Source organism: Budorcas taxicolor, chromosome 23 (assembly GCF_023091745.1).
Source record: "Budorcas taxicolor isolate Tak-1 chromosome 23, Takin1.1, whole genome shotgun sequence".
Lineage (NCBI taxonomy): Eukaryota > Metazoa > Chordata > Mammalia > Artiodactyla > Bovidae > Budorcas > Budorcas taxicolor.
Genome location: NC_068932.1, coordinates 43,369,523 through 43,388,231, shown reverse-complemented (window position 1 = coordinate 43,388,231; position 18,709 = coordinate 43,369,523). Strand labels below are relative to the sequence as shown.

Genomic DNA, 18,709 nt, shown 5'->3' with positions numbered 1-18,709 from the left:
CATTAGCCAGAGCTTGGGGCTGGTTTTCACAAATACGGTTCTGAAACCTACAGACCTAGCTTTGTATCTGTTCTATTTGTCTGTCTGTCTTTCTCTCTCTCACACACAGACACAGACCCCAGAGGCTAAAATCTTGCCCCCCTTGACAATTTCCTGCCACCTTGCTCCATCCTGGATCACAGAAAACAGACCCAGGGTTTTCCTGCCTCCAGGGAGCCATATGGACCCTGCCTCTGACCACCACCCCACCCCACCCCGACTCCCAGGCCCAGGATGATGCCAGGATGGATGGGGCCAGGGTCCCAGCAGGGAGTCCCTGGGTTCCACCCCAAGGCCCACGGGTCTAACAAGGGCCAGGTTCTCCCTCTGTGTCCTCCCCAGCCCCCAGCTGGAGAGGGGGTGCCTTCACCTGCCCTGGGGGCCCAAGGGCGGCCTACCGTCGTGGACAAGCAGGTGTGGCCGCAGGCCTCGCTGCTTCAGGATTAGGCAGGCGGCAGGGGCCGGGGCGGTCACCTCGCTCTCGGAGACATCGAAGCCCAGCCGTTGCAGCAGCCCCACCAGGTCCGCCCGCGACTTCTGCGACTCGTTGGTGCAAAATCTCACCTTCAGGCGGGACCGTTTCAGTCTACAGGGGGGGAGACAGGCCGGGGAGGGGGCTGTCAGCAGGCGGCCCGGCCGCCCAGGGACGGGCCTGGACGGGTACTTCTCCAGGGAACAGTTCAGAGCAAGCCGGGTCTCCATGGGCCCCTGAGCTGGGCCTCGACAGCCTCGCCAGACCCTGGGGTTTCTGAGCTGGAGAAGACCCTTCTCATCCTCGCCGAGCTCGGCACACCTGAGATGCCCCAAGTTCCCACGTGACCTCTGCTTCTGCCTGGGACACGGCCATGTCCCTCTACCCGGGACACACCGCCTCTTCACACGTGCTAATCCACCTGCCTCCGGGAGCCAATCGATACCTCCCCGCACCACACCACGCCGCTCAGCCTGGTGGAGGTCCCCTCCAAGCATCCCGGCCACCCCTCCGGGCCCTCCCACCACAGTGAGCATCTCCACTGAGCATCTGAGCTGACCCCTGAGTATCCACATTTCTCCAAAATGAAAAGGCTGGGGGACCACACCTGAGGTGTGCTGTCTCGCCACTGTCACTGAAGACAGGTCAGCCAGATGGAGTCATCGGGCGCACGGGTGAGCTAACGGGACGGGAGCCGGGGATGCCCGCGGCGTCAGCAGCTCCGACAGCCTGTCTGGGCTCACGGGAGGCCCTGCAGCCCCGCTGCACCTGGGCAGGCTCTGTGAAGGCCAAGTCACAAAAGCCGACGCCCAGAGAGAACCCAGGGAAGTAACACTGAACCCTTCTGCTGACAGCGACTGAGCACCTACTGACTGGCACCCGGACACGCCGCGGTGCCCGCAGGCAGGCTCTCTGACCCCCGCACGACCTCAGTCGGTGCGTGAGGTGGGAGACCGCACACAGGAGGGGCGCTGGGATCAGGACGAGAGGTGACGGGAAGGACCAAAGAGGTGAGGAGACAGGACGGCCAGGCAGCCTGGGCAGGTCAGGAGGCCTCCCTGGGGAGAAGACAGCTCTGGAGCTGAGACTGGAAGGGAGACAAAGGAACAAGGACCCCCAGAAGGAAGGGGGCCTTGCAACAGTCAGTGCTGCGGGCGAGGCCAGGCCCTGAGCAAGGGGGCCAGCGGGCCGGCGACCCGGCCTGGTCCGGAGCACACGGCCCTCCCTGGAGGCACCCCGGGCCGTGGCGAGGGAGCCCTCAGATTTGGCATCTGCTGAGAGCATGTCAGAGGCCATGGAAGTCACCAGGCTGCAAGTCAGGAGGTCCAAGAAACCCTAGGGAAAAGGTGAAGTGTCTGCCCAACGTCCCCTTCTCCGCCCATCTGGGTGACGCTGCCCCGCTCTGTCTCTAGGCTGCTTTTCTTTCTGACGCTAACCCGTATCTCCAATCATCTCATGCTGGCATTTGTTCAGCGTCTCTCTCCTGGACTTGCGTGCTCCATGAGGTCAGGAACGAGGTCTGATGGCTGGGCCCACGCAGGCCCCTGACAAGTGTTTGCTGAATGACTGAGTGATGGCAAGTCCAAATGACAGCTGGTGAGAGGCACCCTGCCTTAGGACCATGCGTACTGCTTCCCCTAAGGGTGCCCCGAGCCTGCACCCCCTTCACCGCACCCCATTCGGTGGTGAGGACATGCACCCCCACGTGACGGTGAGCCTTCAGACCCACCAAGCACCGGAGCCGACAGGTGAGACCTGGGAAGAAACGTCAGGCCCGACTGACAACACGGCGAACAAACGCAGACGGAGAGGCTGACGATGCCGTACAACCAGCAGCCCAGGTGATTCAGTCCTTTCTTAGTATTTGTCTTTCCTAATCAGGGGGTTATGAATTATCAATTACGCTTAGTGGTTAATTGCCCTTCATAAAGACAGCTTTCGTATTTTTAAATTAGGCAGTTAATATATTGTAACTAATAGCATCACCTTGTATATTACAGACAGATCTTCCACTGATTGGCGCCTGGGATGTGCGATCCGCACCCAAGTTAATGGAGCAGTTGAGGGAAGAAGGCAGCGGGTGCCGGGGGACTAATTATTGCTAATGGATTACGATGTGACCTTCTCAGAACAGTGAGCAATCGGTGTGACGGTGAGATGACAGGACCTCGCAGCTGCTATTCCAAACACAGCTCCGATGCCCGTGACACACAGGTAAACAGCAGAACTCACTGCAGACACTGTTCTCCGCCGACACACAACGTACATTTACTGAAGACATGTTGCTTTAAAATCAAAACTACTCAAATGGAGAAAGTAACAGGGGAACCTCTACACTATCATATGTAAAACAGATAGCCAGTGGGAATTTGCTGTATGACCCAGGGAACTCACACCGGGGCTCTGTGACCACCTAGAGGAGTGGGGTAGGATGGGAGGTGGGAGGGAGGTAAAAGCGGGAGGGGCCATATGTACACCTGTGGCTGATTCACGTTGTTGTATGGCAGAAACCAACACAATATTGTACAGTAATTATCCTCCAGTTAAAAATAAAATAAAATTACTAGTTTTAGGACTGAATCAGCCCCTGGACAGCGGTGGGAAATGCTCGGGGAAGGCCCCGCACTGCAGGTCTGTCCATTCATGTCCCTGACCACACCCTCTTTTCACTTTCTGGCATGAGTCCCAGGTCGTCTCTTCATTTTTCTTAATTACTAAAAGTAAAGAAAGTACTGGTTGGATGGATGCGTGCATGCTCGGTCCTGTCTGACTCTTTGCAACCCTTCGGACTGTAGCCTGCCAGGCTCCTCTGTCCATGGGATTCTCCAGGCAAGAAGACTGGCATGGGTTGTCATTTTCTCCTCCAGGGGATCTTCCCGACCCAGGGATCGAACCGTCATCTCCTGTGTTATCTGCATTGTAGGTGGATTTTTTTTTTTTACCACTGAACCATCAAGGAAGCCCTAGAGTATTATTCATTAAAAATAGTAAAGGATGAATACATTACATTCAGCCTTGCCCTGGGGGTCGGTATCTGTGATCTGATGTCATCCTTATCCCTTGAGGGCAGAGCCCTCTTTGGACACCCTGTGTCCCTCACATGTACTCCCCGGGCCAGGAGCCTGGAGCGCACAAGGTGCTAAGCACCTGCCAAATTGAGTCTGCGAGCTATGGAGACAAAAACCAGGAGCCCGTCCCAGGGATAAGAAAATAGGAGCTCTGGGAGGCAGAGGCCTGAGAAGGTCACATAGCATATAAGCTGCGGTGTCCCGCCCCTCATCTCATAGGCTGACCCCCTCGGGAGATAAATGAAGGTTAGGAGAGGATGAAAGGGTGGGGTCAGGACAGGACAGGACCACAGCCAGAGACGACAGGGATCCCTCTGCAACCACAGAGAGGAGGCCACGTCAGGGCACAGTCGAAGGGAGCCACCTAGCAACCCGGGAAGAGGGCTCCCCCAAAAAAACCCACCCTAGGGCACCTCAATCTCGGATGCCCAGACTTCAGGACTAGGGGCAGATAAACCTCTGTCACTGAGCCCCCCAGGCTTGTGGTACTCTGTTCCGGCAGACTAAGACAGCGGAGGAGCCAAAGCCTTTGTGTCTCTTGGAGGGGCCGCTGCTTAATATCAGATTCAGCCTTGGAAGGCCTGGAACACATAAACCCAATGTCAGGAGAGCAGGAGCCAGGCTTGGCTTCAGGGCCGCGGCAGAGCCTGCCATGGGCCTCCCAAGGGCAGCGAGCCCCAGAGTCATCGGCATCGGGCTGGGCCCGGCTCCAGGACAAGCCAGGCCATCCCCGTCCCCCAACACCCCAGAACCCTGGGGACAGAGGGCCTACCGCAGGGCCCTGGCAGCCAGAGCGGGGCTCCAGCCGGACGTCCCCTCTGAGACCACAGCCACGTTCTCTGCTTCCAGACTGCCTCCCGGGAGCCCGCCTGGAGTGGGTGGGGACTTGCCCCTACTTCCCGTGGGCGCACCGGCTCTTTGAACTGACCTTTACCTCCTCCCAGAGGCCAGGACAAGCTCTGAGTGACAGCGTCGCCTGATGCCATTACCCATCATCACATGAGCGGGTCTCTTGCAAATCACCTTGGACCTCACACATCTGCTAGCTGTCGGCATCTGCCAGGGGCGCTCACCCGAAAATAATGGAAACCCTCTCATTGTCGCTCGAGAGCAGGTAGAGCGCTGGGACGATTACTGGACATCCTAGCTGACCTTGGCACAGCTCCACCACCTAGTGCCCTCTGGGCTCACCACAGAGGAGCTGGACAGCGGCAATGAGGCTGCCCTGGGGAAGGCCCCTCGGAGCTCCGTCCCCAACCCACGCCAGCCACCTATCACCTTCATCTGACCCCGAAGGCCCTCGCATCACCCTGAGTCTTTGCCGTCACCCATCCCCTATGGCAAATCCTACACATCCTTCAAGGCCTGGTTTGTATGTCCCTTCCTCCAGGAAGGCCCCCCAGACTTCTGTCCCCTCCCAGGCAGAGTCTGTCCCACTTGGCTTTCACAGCTCTTGAAACACGGCACTGCTTTTCTGTGAGAAGCACTTAAGTGATCCAAACTGTAATGGAACCAAGTCATTCTAACACCCAGAGAACCTCGGGAGGGCTCACTGCCAATCCTGCCTGTGGGGAGAATTGCTTCAGTGTCTGTTAGGGTTAGAGTTAGGGCTGGAGTTGGGGTTAGGGTTAGGGAAAGCAGAGTGGACCCTCGTGAGTCCAGATGGGTAGACAGTAGGAGGGGCCTTTGCACAGCGATGACGCAGGGCAACTTGTGCCTTCCTGCAGCCGCAGGACAAATGCATATGAAAGACGCTCTAATCCTGAACGGGAGGCCAGGAGGTCGAGGAGCGACCAGAAGGTGCTCCAGGGCCTGATGACTAGGGCTGTGGCACCTCCACAGGCTATTTCTTCTCCCTGGAGCTCAGTTTCCTCATCCAGAAGATGGGATGATAACAGCCTCACATGCTGAAGCTCCAGGAAGATCTTCGAGGTGCTGGCTTGGGCCTGGCCCATAGTCAGAGCTCACTCAGCGTGTGTGGAGAACATCAGCCAGTAAGTGGCCAGCAGACAGGCTCCCCGATCTCGTTCCCTGCTTCCCCTCCCTGCCCCCATTGCCCAGAGCAGGCAGGGCCCACCCCCACCATGCTCCAGCCACCCCATCACCAAGCAGAGAGGGCCCTGCTGCGGGCAGGCCCTCCCATCCGCTGCTCCTACACCTGGGCCTCCCAGGAGCATGGGCTGGGTCCTACTGACAGGGGTGGGAGGGAAATGGGTGGGGGTCTGGAAGGCTAGGCTGATGGTGACTCCAAACCTTATTCCCACCCCGAGGAGAGGGACCCCTCACAGGATGGTGAAGGAGAGGAGGCCTCAAGCTGCGTGGGCTCCTGGGTGCGTAGGGAAGGCTGCAGGCTGACAGGTCAAACTTGAAGCGACAAACGATGGTAGGGGATGGTGACTTCTCCCGACCACAGAGAAAGCAGGGTCCATGTCCTTTAATTTACGTGCCCCTGGGCTGGTCTTCATGGAACAACAGACTGGTTCCAATCGAGAAAGGAGTACATCAAGGCTGCATATTGTCACTCTGCTTATTTACCTTATATGCAGAGTACATCATGAGAAACGCTGGGCTGGACGAAGTACAAGCTGGAATCAAGATTGCCGAGAGAAATATCAATAACTTCAGATATGCAGATGACACCACCCTTATGGCAGAAAGCGAAGAACTAAACAGCCTCTTGATGAAAGTGAAAGAGGAGAGTGAAAAAGTTGGTTTAAAGCTCAACATTCAGAAAACAAAGATCGTGGCATCCAGTCCCATCACTTCACGCAAATAGATGGGGAAACAGTGGAAACAGTGGCTGACTTTATTTTTCTGGGCTCCAAAATCACTGCGGATGGTGACTGCAGTCATGAAATTAAAAGATGCTTACTCCTTGGAAGGAGAGTTATGACCAACCTAGACAGCATATTAAAAAGCAGAGACATTAGTCAACAGAGGTCCGCCTAGTCAAGGCCATGGTTTTTCCAGTCGTCATGTATGGATGTGAGAGTTGGACTGTGAAGAAAGCTGAGTGCTAAAGAATTGGTGCTTTTGAACTGTGGTGTTGGAGAAGAGTCTTGAGAGTCCCTTGGACTGCAAGGAGATCCAACCAGTCCATCCTAAAGGAGATCAGTCCTGGGTGTTCATTGGAAAGACTGATGTTGAAGCTGAGACTCCAATACTTTGGCCACCTGATGCGAAGAGCTGACTCATTTGAAAAGACCCTGATGCTGGGAAAGATTGAAGGCAGGAGAAGAAGGGGATGACAGAGGGTGAGATGGTTGGATGGCATCACTGACTCAATGGACATGGGTTTGGGTGGTCTCCAGGAGTTGGTGATGGACAGGGAGGCCTAGCGTGCTGCAGTTCATGGGGTCACAAAAAGTCGGACACGACTGAGCAACTGAACTGAACTGAACTGGGCTGGTCTTCACAAGAGCTGTGTGAGGTCCACCAGCCCACCCTGGGCTGAAGTCTCTACCGGGGACCATCTCCACGTCCAGCGGCCTGGAGCGCTGACCTGAGACGGGAGAAACACGCCAGGAGGGGTGGAAGGAGGGGAGGGGAAGAGCATGTTCCCCACATTCCCGCCTCCCTGACCCACACTGCCTGCTCTGCGCCTCTACCCCAGGGGCCACAACTCAACTCTCCCCCACTACCTGGTGGAAACAAGCCCCTCTTTCCATCAAAAATGGCCACAGCTGCAGATAAATGAATCTCTGTAGTTCAGGTTTCCAAGAGAAGGAAAGGACATCTGCAACACCCTGGGGGGCAGTCATTATAAACTGAAACCCGGGCAGCAGCGCCCAGTGAAGATCCTCAGAGAACAGGAGTCCTGGTTGCCCCATCTCTCGGCCTCCAGATCTTTGTTACTTGGTGGGGCTCCACGGCAGCACCAACCACTGTCTGACGTTGAGATCGGTGGCTGCTTCACTTTTGGAAAGCCAAGGAGACAGACCGCACACATTGGGAAAATTGAAACATGCAAAGAGCCTATTTGTTCTAAGGACTCGCTATTTTATCATAGGGTCACACGGGAGCCCAGGTGCAGAGCAGGGGCAGTCCTGCAGCTAGAAATACCGTCATTTAAAAAAAAAAAGAAAGGAAAGGAGGGAGGTGGTGGGGAGAGGGAGAAAGAAAGAGAAAGAGTGAGGGAGGGAAGAAGGAAGGAAGAAGGAGGAAAAAAAAGAAAAATCATTCTCGCACACCAAGGGGCAGCCACATTGATTCTGGGAGGAACCCGGCCCAGCTCCCCGTGTGCCCAGATGAACGGGCATCAGCTCGGGGTCAGGGAGCTGCCCTCTAGCTGCAGCGCGGACAGAAGGGCTTTTGCCACTTGAGAAGGGGGTCTGGCTTCCCAGCTGAGGTCCTGGGCCAGGCATCCCTGGGCCAGACTCGGGGGTCTGAAATCCCAGCCGTGAAATGGGGTAGCGCCCAGCCTCCCAGCTCTTCGGCGGGGAGGGGCACAGTGGGCCCAAAAGGAGCCCTAGCACGTGCTGACATCCCCAGGGGCCGTGACACAGGGCTGCCGAAAGCCTCTGCCAGAAGCCCCAGCTGGGCATGCTGCACCTCCTGCTTTTTCCACCAGAGCAGACCTTTCGGCCAGCCTGCGACAGCCCGCTGCGGGGTCCCGGGAGGTCCCTGCCCACTCTCCATCTGGCCCTCTGCTGGGCACAGTGTGTCGTCAAGAGTGCAGGCAAGAAACAGGAGTCCAAAGGCTGGACGGAGAGAAGAGAGAACGCAGGCGGTGACGCACGCAGGTGTCCCTGGCTGAGCCTCAGGGTGGGCCAGCCAGCCAGCGACCTCAGGGGACAGCGGAGGAGGGGGAGACAGTCAAACAGAAATGTCGGGCAGGCCCAGAGCCAGGGCCCTTGCGAAACGTGGGCACACCTTCCCCGCCCGGGGCCACCCCCCACTGCCATCCAGTGAGTTCTCGCTCTGACTTGCCTGAGCCTCTGAGCTCTGATCAGAGTCACACCGAGCGAGCTCACAGCATCGCTTTACTAGTTAGATAAACGAAATTTAGAATCAGATGCGCGGGAACCCACAAACCAGAGGAGACCTGGAGACTGTCCAGGCTAGTGGTTCCTCTCACAGAGGGGGAGACCGAGGCCCAGAGGGACACGAGGCGCTTTTTAAAGGACACGTTTTCAGGAGCCAAGGGGTCTGTGGACCACTCCCCAGCCTTGCAAGGTTAGCTGGCAGTCAGTTCTCCCCTGATGTGGTCACTGGCTGGTCACAGGCTGGGCACTGCAGGGGACAGAGACCAGGTATTCTTGGGGTAAGGGGGGGCCTCAGCTCGGGAAGCAGACACACCCACAGCACCTCCACCACCCTGTCCCTGTGTGAGACCAAGGCCTATCACTTAACCCTCTCCAACCTCAGTTTCCACTTCTGTAAAATGGGGCATTGGCAGAAGCTACTTGACAGGACTGTTATGAAGCATGTTGCAAATGCTCCGTGAATGACGATGGTGGTAACAAAGACAACCACACCTCTGGCAGGCCCAGCGCTGGGTGCTGGGGACATTCAGGCCCTCAAGGCAGGCAACTGAATGGGAAGCCAGATGCTCAGGGCACCTGGGACAGCAGATGAGCTGGGGCAACTGATAAGAAAGAAGGCATAGTTCAACCAGCGAAGGGAGCCGGGGGGTGGGTGGGTGGGGAACCGAGGCTGGCTGTTCTGCCAGATGTCCCCAGGACATCCAGGATGGACAGCCCCAAGGGCAGTTACAACAGCTTCCAGGAGATGAAACGGACGCACAGAAAGCCTAAAGAACTTGCCGGAGACCACATTACAGCCACAGTGCTGGGTTGGGACTTGGACCCAGGTCCCTGCCTGTCAGAGTGAACTCCTACCTTCTGGGGGCAGGGAGTGCGGCACCTGCCCCAGCAGGGGTGCTGACCCCCACTCTCTGAGCAAGTCCCAGCCCCGCCCCGCTCCACTCAGGCACTGAGTGGGACTGCTCCCAAGAAGGAAGCACTTCTGGCTTGTGAAGATTAAACTGTAGACGTTATGCAACAAGCACTGGGCCTGGGAGAGGGCCACTGTGCACTCGCCCCCTCCCAGGCCCCCAGCTCTGAAGTCAGCCCCTGACATCAGCAGCACGGCGGGGCATTCTGGACAAACGCCCCTTGTCCAAGGTCCAGGCTGACTCAGCAGAGCTGTTTCTGGCGTAAATGAACTCAGAACAAGTGGCCTGTCCCCTCTGAGAGCCTCAAGAGCCCCTCCAGCAGGCACTGGGCCACACCTGGGGGATGGGGCGAGGGGACACAGGGAGCCACTTCCAGTTGGCTGTGTCCATGGGGTCTGATGGAGTGAGGTGGGGGCGGTGCTGACCATCAAGGAAGCCGAGCTTCAGACAAGCCCCCTGGCCCCTCGGGCCCTAAGGCCTGAGGGGTGGGGCCTGACTTTCATAGGGTAACAGGGCTTGTGTGCACATTTGGAAGCAGCGGCCGCGGGTCTGTGAGTCCCGGGTGGCAATTGCTTTATGAGGCTGCTCGGCCAAGGCGGGCCCTGCTTCCTTCCGCTGCCGCGAAAAGGCTGGGCCAAGGGGGCCCCCGCAGCTGCGCTTTAGTGCCCGAGACAGGATGCAGTAAATGCCCCCCTCCCTGCCTTTCACATGCAGATGCCTCCGGGGCTCCCTTTGTGCGGGGCAGCCCCTGCTGTGCCACACCCTGCCTCTGAATGGCTCCCCTTGGGGAGCCCAACTGCCCAAGGATGGACTCCAATAAAGGGCCTGCTGGGGGGACCCAGGCCAGTTACAGATGTCCCGGGACCACGCCCACCACAAGCCCCGGGGCAGTAATCGGGCCCCACCTGGCCTACCCAGCAGCTCCAGGAGGCCTGGACCTCCTGCTCTCCCATCTGGGGGACTGGCCCAGAGGACAGGTCCAGAGCCTGGCTTACACGTCACCGGTTCCACGTGGCCGGGCTCCCCGACCTCGGCTCCCATTTCTGCAGCGGTTCAGTCTCTCTCCCTCTGACACTCGCCTTCTGGGTGCTGTTTACGCTGCTCTCAGACTGGACGGTCAGCCTCCCTGGGGGCAGGGACTTCCATCTGCCCCACTCACTGCCCCTGGCCCAGTGCCTCCAGCTGTGTCTCTAGCATGAAAGAATGTGAAAGTGAAAGTGTGGGTCGCTCAGTTGCTCAGTTGTGACCCCGTGGGCTGTCCACCAGGCTCCTCTGTCCACGGAATTCTCCAGGCAAGAATACTGGAGTGGATAGCCTTTCCCTTCTCTAGGGGATTTTTCCCGTCCCAGGGATCGAACCTGGGTTTCCTGCATTGCAGGCAGATTCTTTACCATCTGAGTCACCGGGGAAGCCTAGTATAAAGAAAAGTGAGAAGTGAAAGTCGCTCAGTCGTGTCTGACTCTTTGAGACCCCATGGACTATACAGTCCATGGAATTCTCCAGGCCAGAATACTGCAGTGAGTAGTCTTTCCCTTCTCCAGGGGATCTTCCCAAGCCAGGGATCAAACCCACGTCTCCGACATTGCAGGCGGATTCTTCACCAGCTGAGCCACCAAAAGCACTTGACAAACATGTGAACAAAAAAATGAACAAGTGCATCTTTGATGAGAAGCCGTGAAGTACTGCAGGGAAAACGGGCTTGGAGCCGGGTGGTCGGGCTTCGGGGGTGCAGAGGAGGCAGTCCCGGTTCAGTGACTTTTCCCATTTGTGCCAGTTTCTGAAACTCTCTGAGCCTCAGGCTCTGCTTGGAAACGCGCTAGTTGTGAAGGTAGCTTGTGCGATCAAACATCTACCTGGGACATAGCAGGCCTCCCGACCATCACTGGTGATGCTATTATTGTGGTCCATACTGTCTTAAAAGGACTTCCCCGGTGGCTCAGTGGTAAAGATTCTGCCTGCGAAGGCAGGAGACTCAGGTTCCATCCCATGGCAACCCACTCCAGTATTCTTGCCTGGAGAATCTCATGGACAGAGGAGCCTGGCAGGCTAAAATCCATAGGGATGCAAAGAATCAGACACGACTTAGCGATTAAACAACAGCATCTTAAAAAGCAAAGCTGATATTCCCCATGTGCTCTGTATCCCCCAAAAGGTGGGGATTTTTTCAAAAGCTGGGGACACCTGTCACCACGGACAGCTAGGAAGAGGAGCAGTGAGTCGCCTCCCCCGCGCCGGGGTTTCCAGAACAGAAGTTGCGGTTTGGGCACCCATGGCGATAGGGAGCCATCTTGGAGGAAAACACCCCCCAGGGTCCCGGGGACCCCATCATCGCTGCGGCTCTGCTCTCACCCCAGGGACTTCCTCTGAGCTCCCCGCGACTTCAAAGCCAGCCTCGCATATCAAGGAGCCCAGAGAGGGCAGGGTGTGGCTGCAAAACAATTACAAAAAGTGATGCAAGCCCAGGAGTCTCCACGAGGCCAGCAAGGGAGGGCCCGCCAGCCAGGAGAGCTTATTCCTGGCTCAGCCACTATGAGAGGGCAAGAGTGTCCCAAAGTCTGACATCCCCAGGGACACTCCAGGAGCAGGCAGGTTTTACTGGGGAGGGGATCCACACACACTCGCTGCCAGGAGGGTCTGGACACGGGGCTCTGGTGACACCCACAGGAGGGTGGGGGCCGCTCCCTTGGGCCTGAATGTGATCAGTTGGCCATGGGAGACCTGGGTCTGAGTGGAGGGGCCTAGTCTTTAGAGAGGAAAGAATCTTGAGCCAGAGGGTGCTGCAGTGTGTGTGTGTGGGCGGGGGGGGGGGGGGGGGGGGGGCGGGGTGCGGTTCTGTGGATGCTGGGCTGCTAAGGGGCTGGTCAGGGGAAAATCCACCCGAAGTCTATGTAACTGGTAGCATGGGGGTGAGGTGGGCGGAGGGGGAGAAGGGGCCACACAGGTCCCTTGGCAAGGCCCTGGTGGGTGGGGAAGAGTTGTGGAGACGAGTGTGGTCCTATGCCAGGGAGCCCCAGGGTGGTTCAGATCTCCAGGCCTCCTTCTCCAGGCCCCTGGGCAGCATGATGGTCAATCACCGGAAACAATCCCGTGCTCAGTGGGGAAGGCACTTCTCCCCTCTCAGCTGGGATGCATTTGAGGACTATTCGTACAGCCTGCTATTATATGGCTGCTAGACTGATACAGTGTCGCTGCTACCAGAGACACTCCAGTTAGATAAATCAGTTGAATTAAAGCAGACCAAGATGAGGCTTCCCTGGTGGCTCAGACGGTAAAGCGTCCGCCTGCAACGTGGGAGACCCGGGTTCGATCCCTGGGTCAAGAAGATCCCCTGGAGAAGGAAATGGCTAACCCCCTCCAGTACCCTTGCCTGGAAAATCCCATGAACGGAGGAGCCTGGCAGGCTACAGTCCACGGGGTCACAGAGTCAGACACAACTGAGCAACTTCACTTTTCCTTTCCTTTAAGACAAAAGGTGTCCCGAGGGTCTGCAGGCGGGACACCAGTCCAAACCCTCTGTGGTTAATGGAGCAGGGATCAACCCCCTAGAGTCACACCCGGGGGTGTGGGCAGACTGTGGGACAGCCTGTCGGGGGAGCATCACCCAGGGAAGCTGCTAGAGGGAAGACCCCAGCCCTTTTTCAATACCTGTGTCTCCCTCAAAGGACTCTACGCGCAGGTCCAGCACAGAGGGTAGGAGTGGGGCAGACCAACATTCTCATGGTCCCAGGGCTATCCCAGCAGAGACCTGGTGAGCCCTGGGCCGCAGTGGCTTCGGCTGATGAAGAGAGATAACAGCCGCCTCCCAGCAGCGGGGTACGGAGCAACACGGATACCCAGCACAGAGGAAGTGCTCCCTGAGGGATCCCTAGAGCCACACTGGCCCAGGAAGGGTGCACCCCAGACCCATGCTACTGACTGGAAAGCAAGGGCTCATAATCAGCCTGACCTCCTCCAAGGCCATTGCTGAAGCTACTCTGTACTTCTCTGCAGAAGGTGGACGGATGGGACTGAGGCTCTGTCCATATCCTTGACCTCCTTTACGACTCTGGTTTCTAGAAGCAAAAATGACCTTGCGAAGATGCCAAGGACTCACAAACCCATGTGTTTGTAAGGAACGGAGCCACGGGGACGCTCACATACACCACTTTGGGAAATGACCCAACAGCATCTTCTAGTGACGATTATAGGCCTATCTCAGGATCGGCAAGTCCACCCCTGGGTCTGTGCCCAGCAGAAACGCAACCATGCATTCACCAAAGATATGTTCTAGAATGTTTGTGGCAGCGCTACTGAAAATAACTGAAAATGGGTAACTACACCCCCCTCAGGAGAAGAGAAGAGTATTTTACTTTAACGTAAAGATGCTTTTAAGTGGCCCTAATTTTAAAATAATTAAAAGCACATACAACAAGAATTCCTATATGAACGTGGGAAGTGAGATTTACATGGCACACTCCTGGGGTCTATCGTGAGCCAGGCTCTGCGTCAAGAGCCAGCATGGCACCTGCCTGCACGCCCCGCTGGCCCCTCTCCATCTCATCAGGTGCTGCAGTCCCAACACCAGAGCTGTTCTTCACTTCAGCTTCTCCCTGGACCCCACGATATCCCATACATCGGCTGGTCCCATTGGTCCTGCTCCCCACAATATCCCATACATCCAGTGGGCCAAGGTCCCATTGGCCCTGCTCCCAAAAGGTCTCGTGAGTTCCCCTCCTTCTCTTCCTCTCCACCCACTAGCCCACGCCCCTCCGTGTCTCCCTGGACTACAAAGGGATCTCACAGCTGGCGGCTCTCCTGTTTCCTCTGGAGCCCTGCCGTCTGCCCCATTGACAGCTGTTTCTGTGCTTTGCAGGCAGAGATCTTCTTAAAAGAGTTGGTGGGAGTGGGGGTAGGGAAATGCGGCATTTTTTCCAGCTTTACTGAGACAAAATTCGGAAACTACTCCTTTTTTGGTATCCTGAACAGGAAAATACATCCACATGGTTCAAAAACATGTAAAAATGTTTATATACCAAGTTAGCCAGGGAAGAGTCTTGTTCGCATGCCTTCCTGCAGCCACCGCAGCTCTTCACACAGTGAAGTTCTTCCCTCCAGCTTCCTTATGCAAACATACTAGCAGGCATACACCCTTGCATTTCTACCTTTTCCACCCAAAAGACAGCACAGAGCATGTCCCGTCTACACGGGACGCCTACACGGCAGGGGTGCTCATTCGTTTTTATACAGCACAGAACTTCACTGATAGACTGAGACTGTAACACTCCCCTTGTGATGGACAGTTGAGATGTTTCTAGTCTTTGGCTTTCTCACAGGCACTGCCACAAACGCCCTCCCACCCAGGTCATTTCTCACAGATCAGGCAGATGCTGATAGATAACGCCAAATGCGTCTTCCATAAGCAATGTAAGATGAGAGTCTAGATTTTGGGGCAGAGCTAGAAAGTTCTGCTCCCACTCCAAGATTTCAAAGGGAATCTGCTGTTTTCATTTGGTACTTGTATAAAACTAAACTGTTAGTTGCTCAGTCGTGTCCAACTGTTTGCAACCCCATGGCCTGTAGCCTGCCAGGATCTGCGTGTAGTCTGCCAGGCAAGAATATCAGAATGGGTTGCCATTTCCTTCTCCAGGGTATCGTCCTGACCCAGGGATTAAAGCTGGGTCTCCTGCACTCCAGGCAGATTCTTCACCATCTAAGCCACCAGGGAACCTGGTACTTTTGTACTTTCACTTTTTATATTTTAATTTCTTTAAAACATAAATCAGATTCCATGACACTCTTGCCCAAAATCTTCGGTGACTTTTCCCTGCATTCAGGATGGAACCCACACAGCTCTGCCCGACTCACAAGGCTGCAGCCAGGCTCTGCCACTCGCCCTTCAGTCCTGTGAAGGGGAACCTGCCACGCTCTCCTCCTCAGGTTTTGAAGCCACTGTTCCCCCAGATGGAAGGCACTTCCTCCTTCCCTGCACCATGATGGACCCTCTTACTTTCTGGTTCTGAGATGCCAATGGCAATTACACAGCCCGGGGTCCAGTGGTGCCACCAGCAGTCCTGGCAGTGTCCTCGGTGCATAAGACTAATGGGCAAGATGCCCTCCTACTGTCTAAGCAGATGGTCAGTGCAGTCCACCCGAATCATAATAATTTAAAATTTCTGGTAACCACAATAACAAAGATCAAAAGAAGCAGGTGGAATTATTAAATATATTTTATTTTGGCTAACACATTCAAATTACTATCATTTCAAACAGGTAACCAATACAAAATGATATAATGAACTTTTTACATTTTTCTCACTAAGTCTTTTTCTCAATCATATGCAAAGCATATCATGAGAAATGCTGGGCTGGATGAAGCACAAGCTGGAATCAAGATTGCCGGAAGAGATGTCAATAACATCAGATATGCAGATGACACCACACTTAAGGCAGAAAGTGAAGAAGAACTAAAGAGCCTCTTGATGAGAGTAAAAGAGGAAAGCGAAAAAGTTGGCTTAAAGCTCAACATTTAGAAAACTAAGACCATGGCATCTGGTCCCATCACTTCATGGCAAATAGATGGGGAAACAGTGGAAACAGTGACAGACTTTATTTTGGGGGGCTCCAAAATCACTGCAGATGCTGACTGCAGCCATGAAATTAAAAGACGCTTACTCCTTGGAAGAAAAGTTATGACCAACCTAGAGAACATATTAAAAAGCAGAGACATTACTTTGTCAACAAAGGTCCATCTAGTCAAAGCTATGGCTTTTCCAGTAGTCATGGATGTGAGAGTTGGACTATAAAGAAAGCTGAGTGCCAAAGAAATTGATGCTTTTGAACTGTGGTATTGGAGAAGACTCTTGAGAGTCCCTTGGACTTCAAGGAGATCCAGCTAGTCCATCCTAAAGGAAATCAGTCCTGAATATTCATTGGAAGGACTGATGCTGAAGCCGAAACTCCAATACTTTGGCCACCTGATGCGAAGAACTGACTCATTTGAAAAGACCCTGATGCTAGAAAAGATTGAAGGCAGGAGAAGGGGACAACAGAGGAGGAGACCGTTGGATGGCATCACCGACTCAATGGACATGAGTTTGGGTAAACTCCGGGAGTTGGTGATGGACAGGGAGGCCTGGCGTGCTGCAGTCCATGGGGTCGCAAAGAGTCGGACACGACTGAGCGACTGAACTGAACACTAAGCCTTTGAAATCTGCTGTGGACTACACACTTAGCATATCCGAACTCAGACTAGCCCAATTCCAAAGACTCAGCAGCAAGCAGCAAGGGGCTGCCCTGCTGGACAGTGGAGCAACTCTAACCAGCAGAGCCCCACGATCGCCCAGGGGTGCCGGACCCCTGGCGCAACCCGAAATGCCTCAGGGTTCTCCAGGGGCCGGCAAAAGGGGTCCTGGGTCCCGGGGGCCGGCCCTCTGCCTGCCCCGCGGGGCGGGGCCAGAGCAGCAGCAGTAGCCCCGCCCCGTCCCCCGCCCGCCCCGGGCCGGTGGCCCTCGGGACCCGGCCGAGCTCAGCGCCCGGCGCCCAGCATAGCCCACTCACCTCGCCACCGCCTCCACGGAGCCGGCGATCGCCGCGCCGCCGCCCTCACCACCGTCGTATAAGACGCCCGAGATGTCCAGCAGCACCCCGCGCACGCCGGCCAGCAGCTCGCCCCACGCGGCCATCGCGGCCCGCCCCCGCTGCAGCTCGGGGCCCTCGCGTCCCAACCTGCGGCAAACGCTGCCGCCGTGGTGGCCGCGCAAGGGCTCCTGGGAAGTGTAGTCCCAATCCCCGCGGGGTGGGGCGGGGCTCGAGAGGCGGGGCGGGGCTGGGGCTGAAGGGACGGGGCGGGGCTAGGGCTGGGGCTGGAGGGGCGGGGCGAGGCGGGGCGAGTTGCGAAGCCAGGGAGACAGGTGCGCTTCTTCCGCACTCCCCTAAATGAGAGCCTTTTGACTGGAGATCCGTGGACGAAGATGAGGAAGAGCGGGAAAACAAACCCCCCTGGGAAATAGCCAACCCTCCCCCCTCGCCCGAGAATTAGAGCAAGGCCATCCACTCCAGTGTTCTTGCTTGGAGAATCCCAGCGACGGTGGAGCCTGGTGGGCTGCCGTCTATGGGGTCGCACGGAGTCGGACACGACTGAAGCAACTTAGCAGCAGCAGTTGGGACTACAAGGAGGCACCTATATAAAAGTAACAAAAATGAATGAGAACAGGAAAAGATTCTCTTTGGTATTCCCACCCTCTGTCCGGACCGCAGTTCTAAAAGCAACGGCGATACTTGGGTGCTTTGACCGGATAATCCTGCGCCCCTGAGAAACAGTGCTAAGAAAGCGAGCCTAAAGGCCATGTCTGCAGTGTGAGCTGTGATGCCAAAACAAGCTGGAAGACAGGGACTAGAATTGCTCAAGAAGTAAGATGGCTGCTGAAAGAAATACTGTGCCATCAAAAAGAAGGCTACGTGCTTGTGTTATAACATTATATGAAAAAGCAGAATGCAAAACTGAATGTAGGGACTTCCTGGTGGCCCAGTGGTAAAGAATTTGCCTTGCAAGGCGTGGGACACAGGTTCGATCTCTGGTTGGGGAGCTAAGATTCCCACATTCTGGGGAGCAACTAATCTCGTTTACCACGATGAGGGTTTGTGCACCCCCTCTGTGTGCCCTGTGGAAGGATCTTTCATGACACAATGAAGATCTCACATGCTGCAACTAAGATCCAATACAGCCAAACTAATAAATTAATTAATTAAAAAAAAAACCCACCAAATGCAGACCCCTGCCTGCAAAAATAAGGATGCATAGGAATAAGGCTGAAAAGGAAATGGGAATATTGCAATGTGTTTGCCCAGTGAGATTTTTGGATGAATTTTTACATTCTATTTAATGTTACATCATTTTTGTAGTAAGTAAAAGTTGACAGAAAAGGGGAAGAATTTCCTTGACCACCCCTCTGACCAAGTGTTTAAAGTGAAACTTGAAAGAATGTGACTTCTCTTGGCCTGAGTTAGCTTTAAGGTTTCAAAAGAAGACCATTAAAAATAAAATAAAATAAAAAAGAAGACCATATTCCCATGCCACTTTGTCTCAGTCTCTGGAGTTACAGAGAGGATGAAGAATTCATCAGAATATTAGAACTCGGACCCAGTTCAGTGAGTCGTGCATGTCATGTTGGTAAGTTTACTGGGGAAACTGCAGTCTGCTGACCTTATTAAAAGATGCTTACTCCTTGGAAGGAAAGTTATGACCAACCTAGAGAA

At 55.3% G+C, this 18,709-nt stretch overlaps 1 protein-coding gene across 1 annotated transcript in view; it reads right to left on the bottom strand.

Moving 5' to 3' along the window:
* Window positions 1-17,184, bottom strand: part of LHPP (phospholysine phosphohistidine inorganic pyrophosphate phosphatase) — a 126,389-nt gene extending 109,205 nt beyond the window's left edge. Inside the window, exons 1-2 of the mRNA XM_052660920.1 lie at window positions 17,012-17,184; window positions 438-625 (exon numbers count right to left, since the gene is read on the bottom strand). Coding sequence (XP_052516880.1) covers window positions 438-625; window positions 17,012-17,136 — 313 coding nt within the window. The 5' untranslated portion in view covers window positions 17,137-17,184. The remainder of the gene's footprint in view (window positions 1-437; window positions 626-17,011) is intronic.
* Window positions 17,185-18,709: the final 1,525 nt, after the last annotated feature.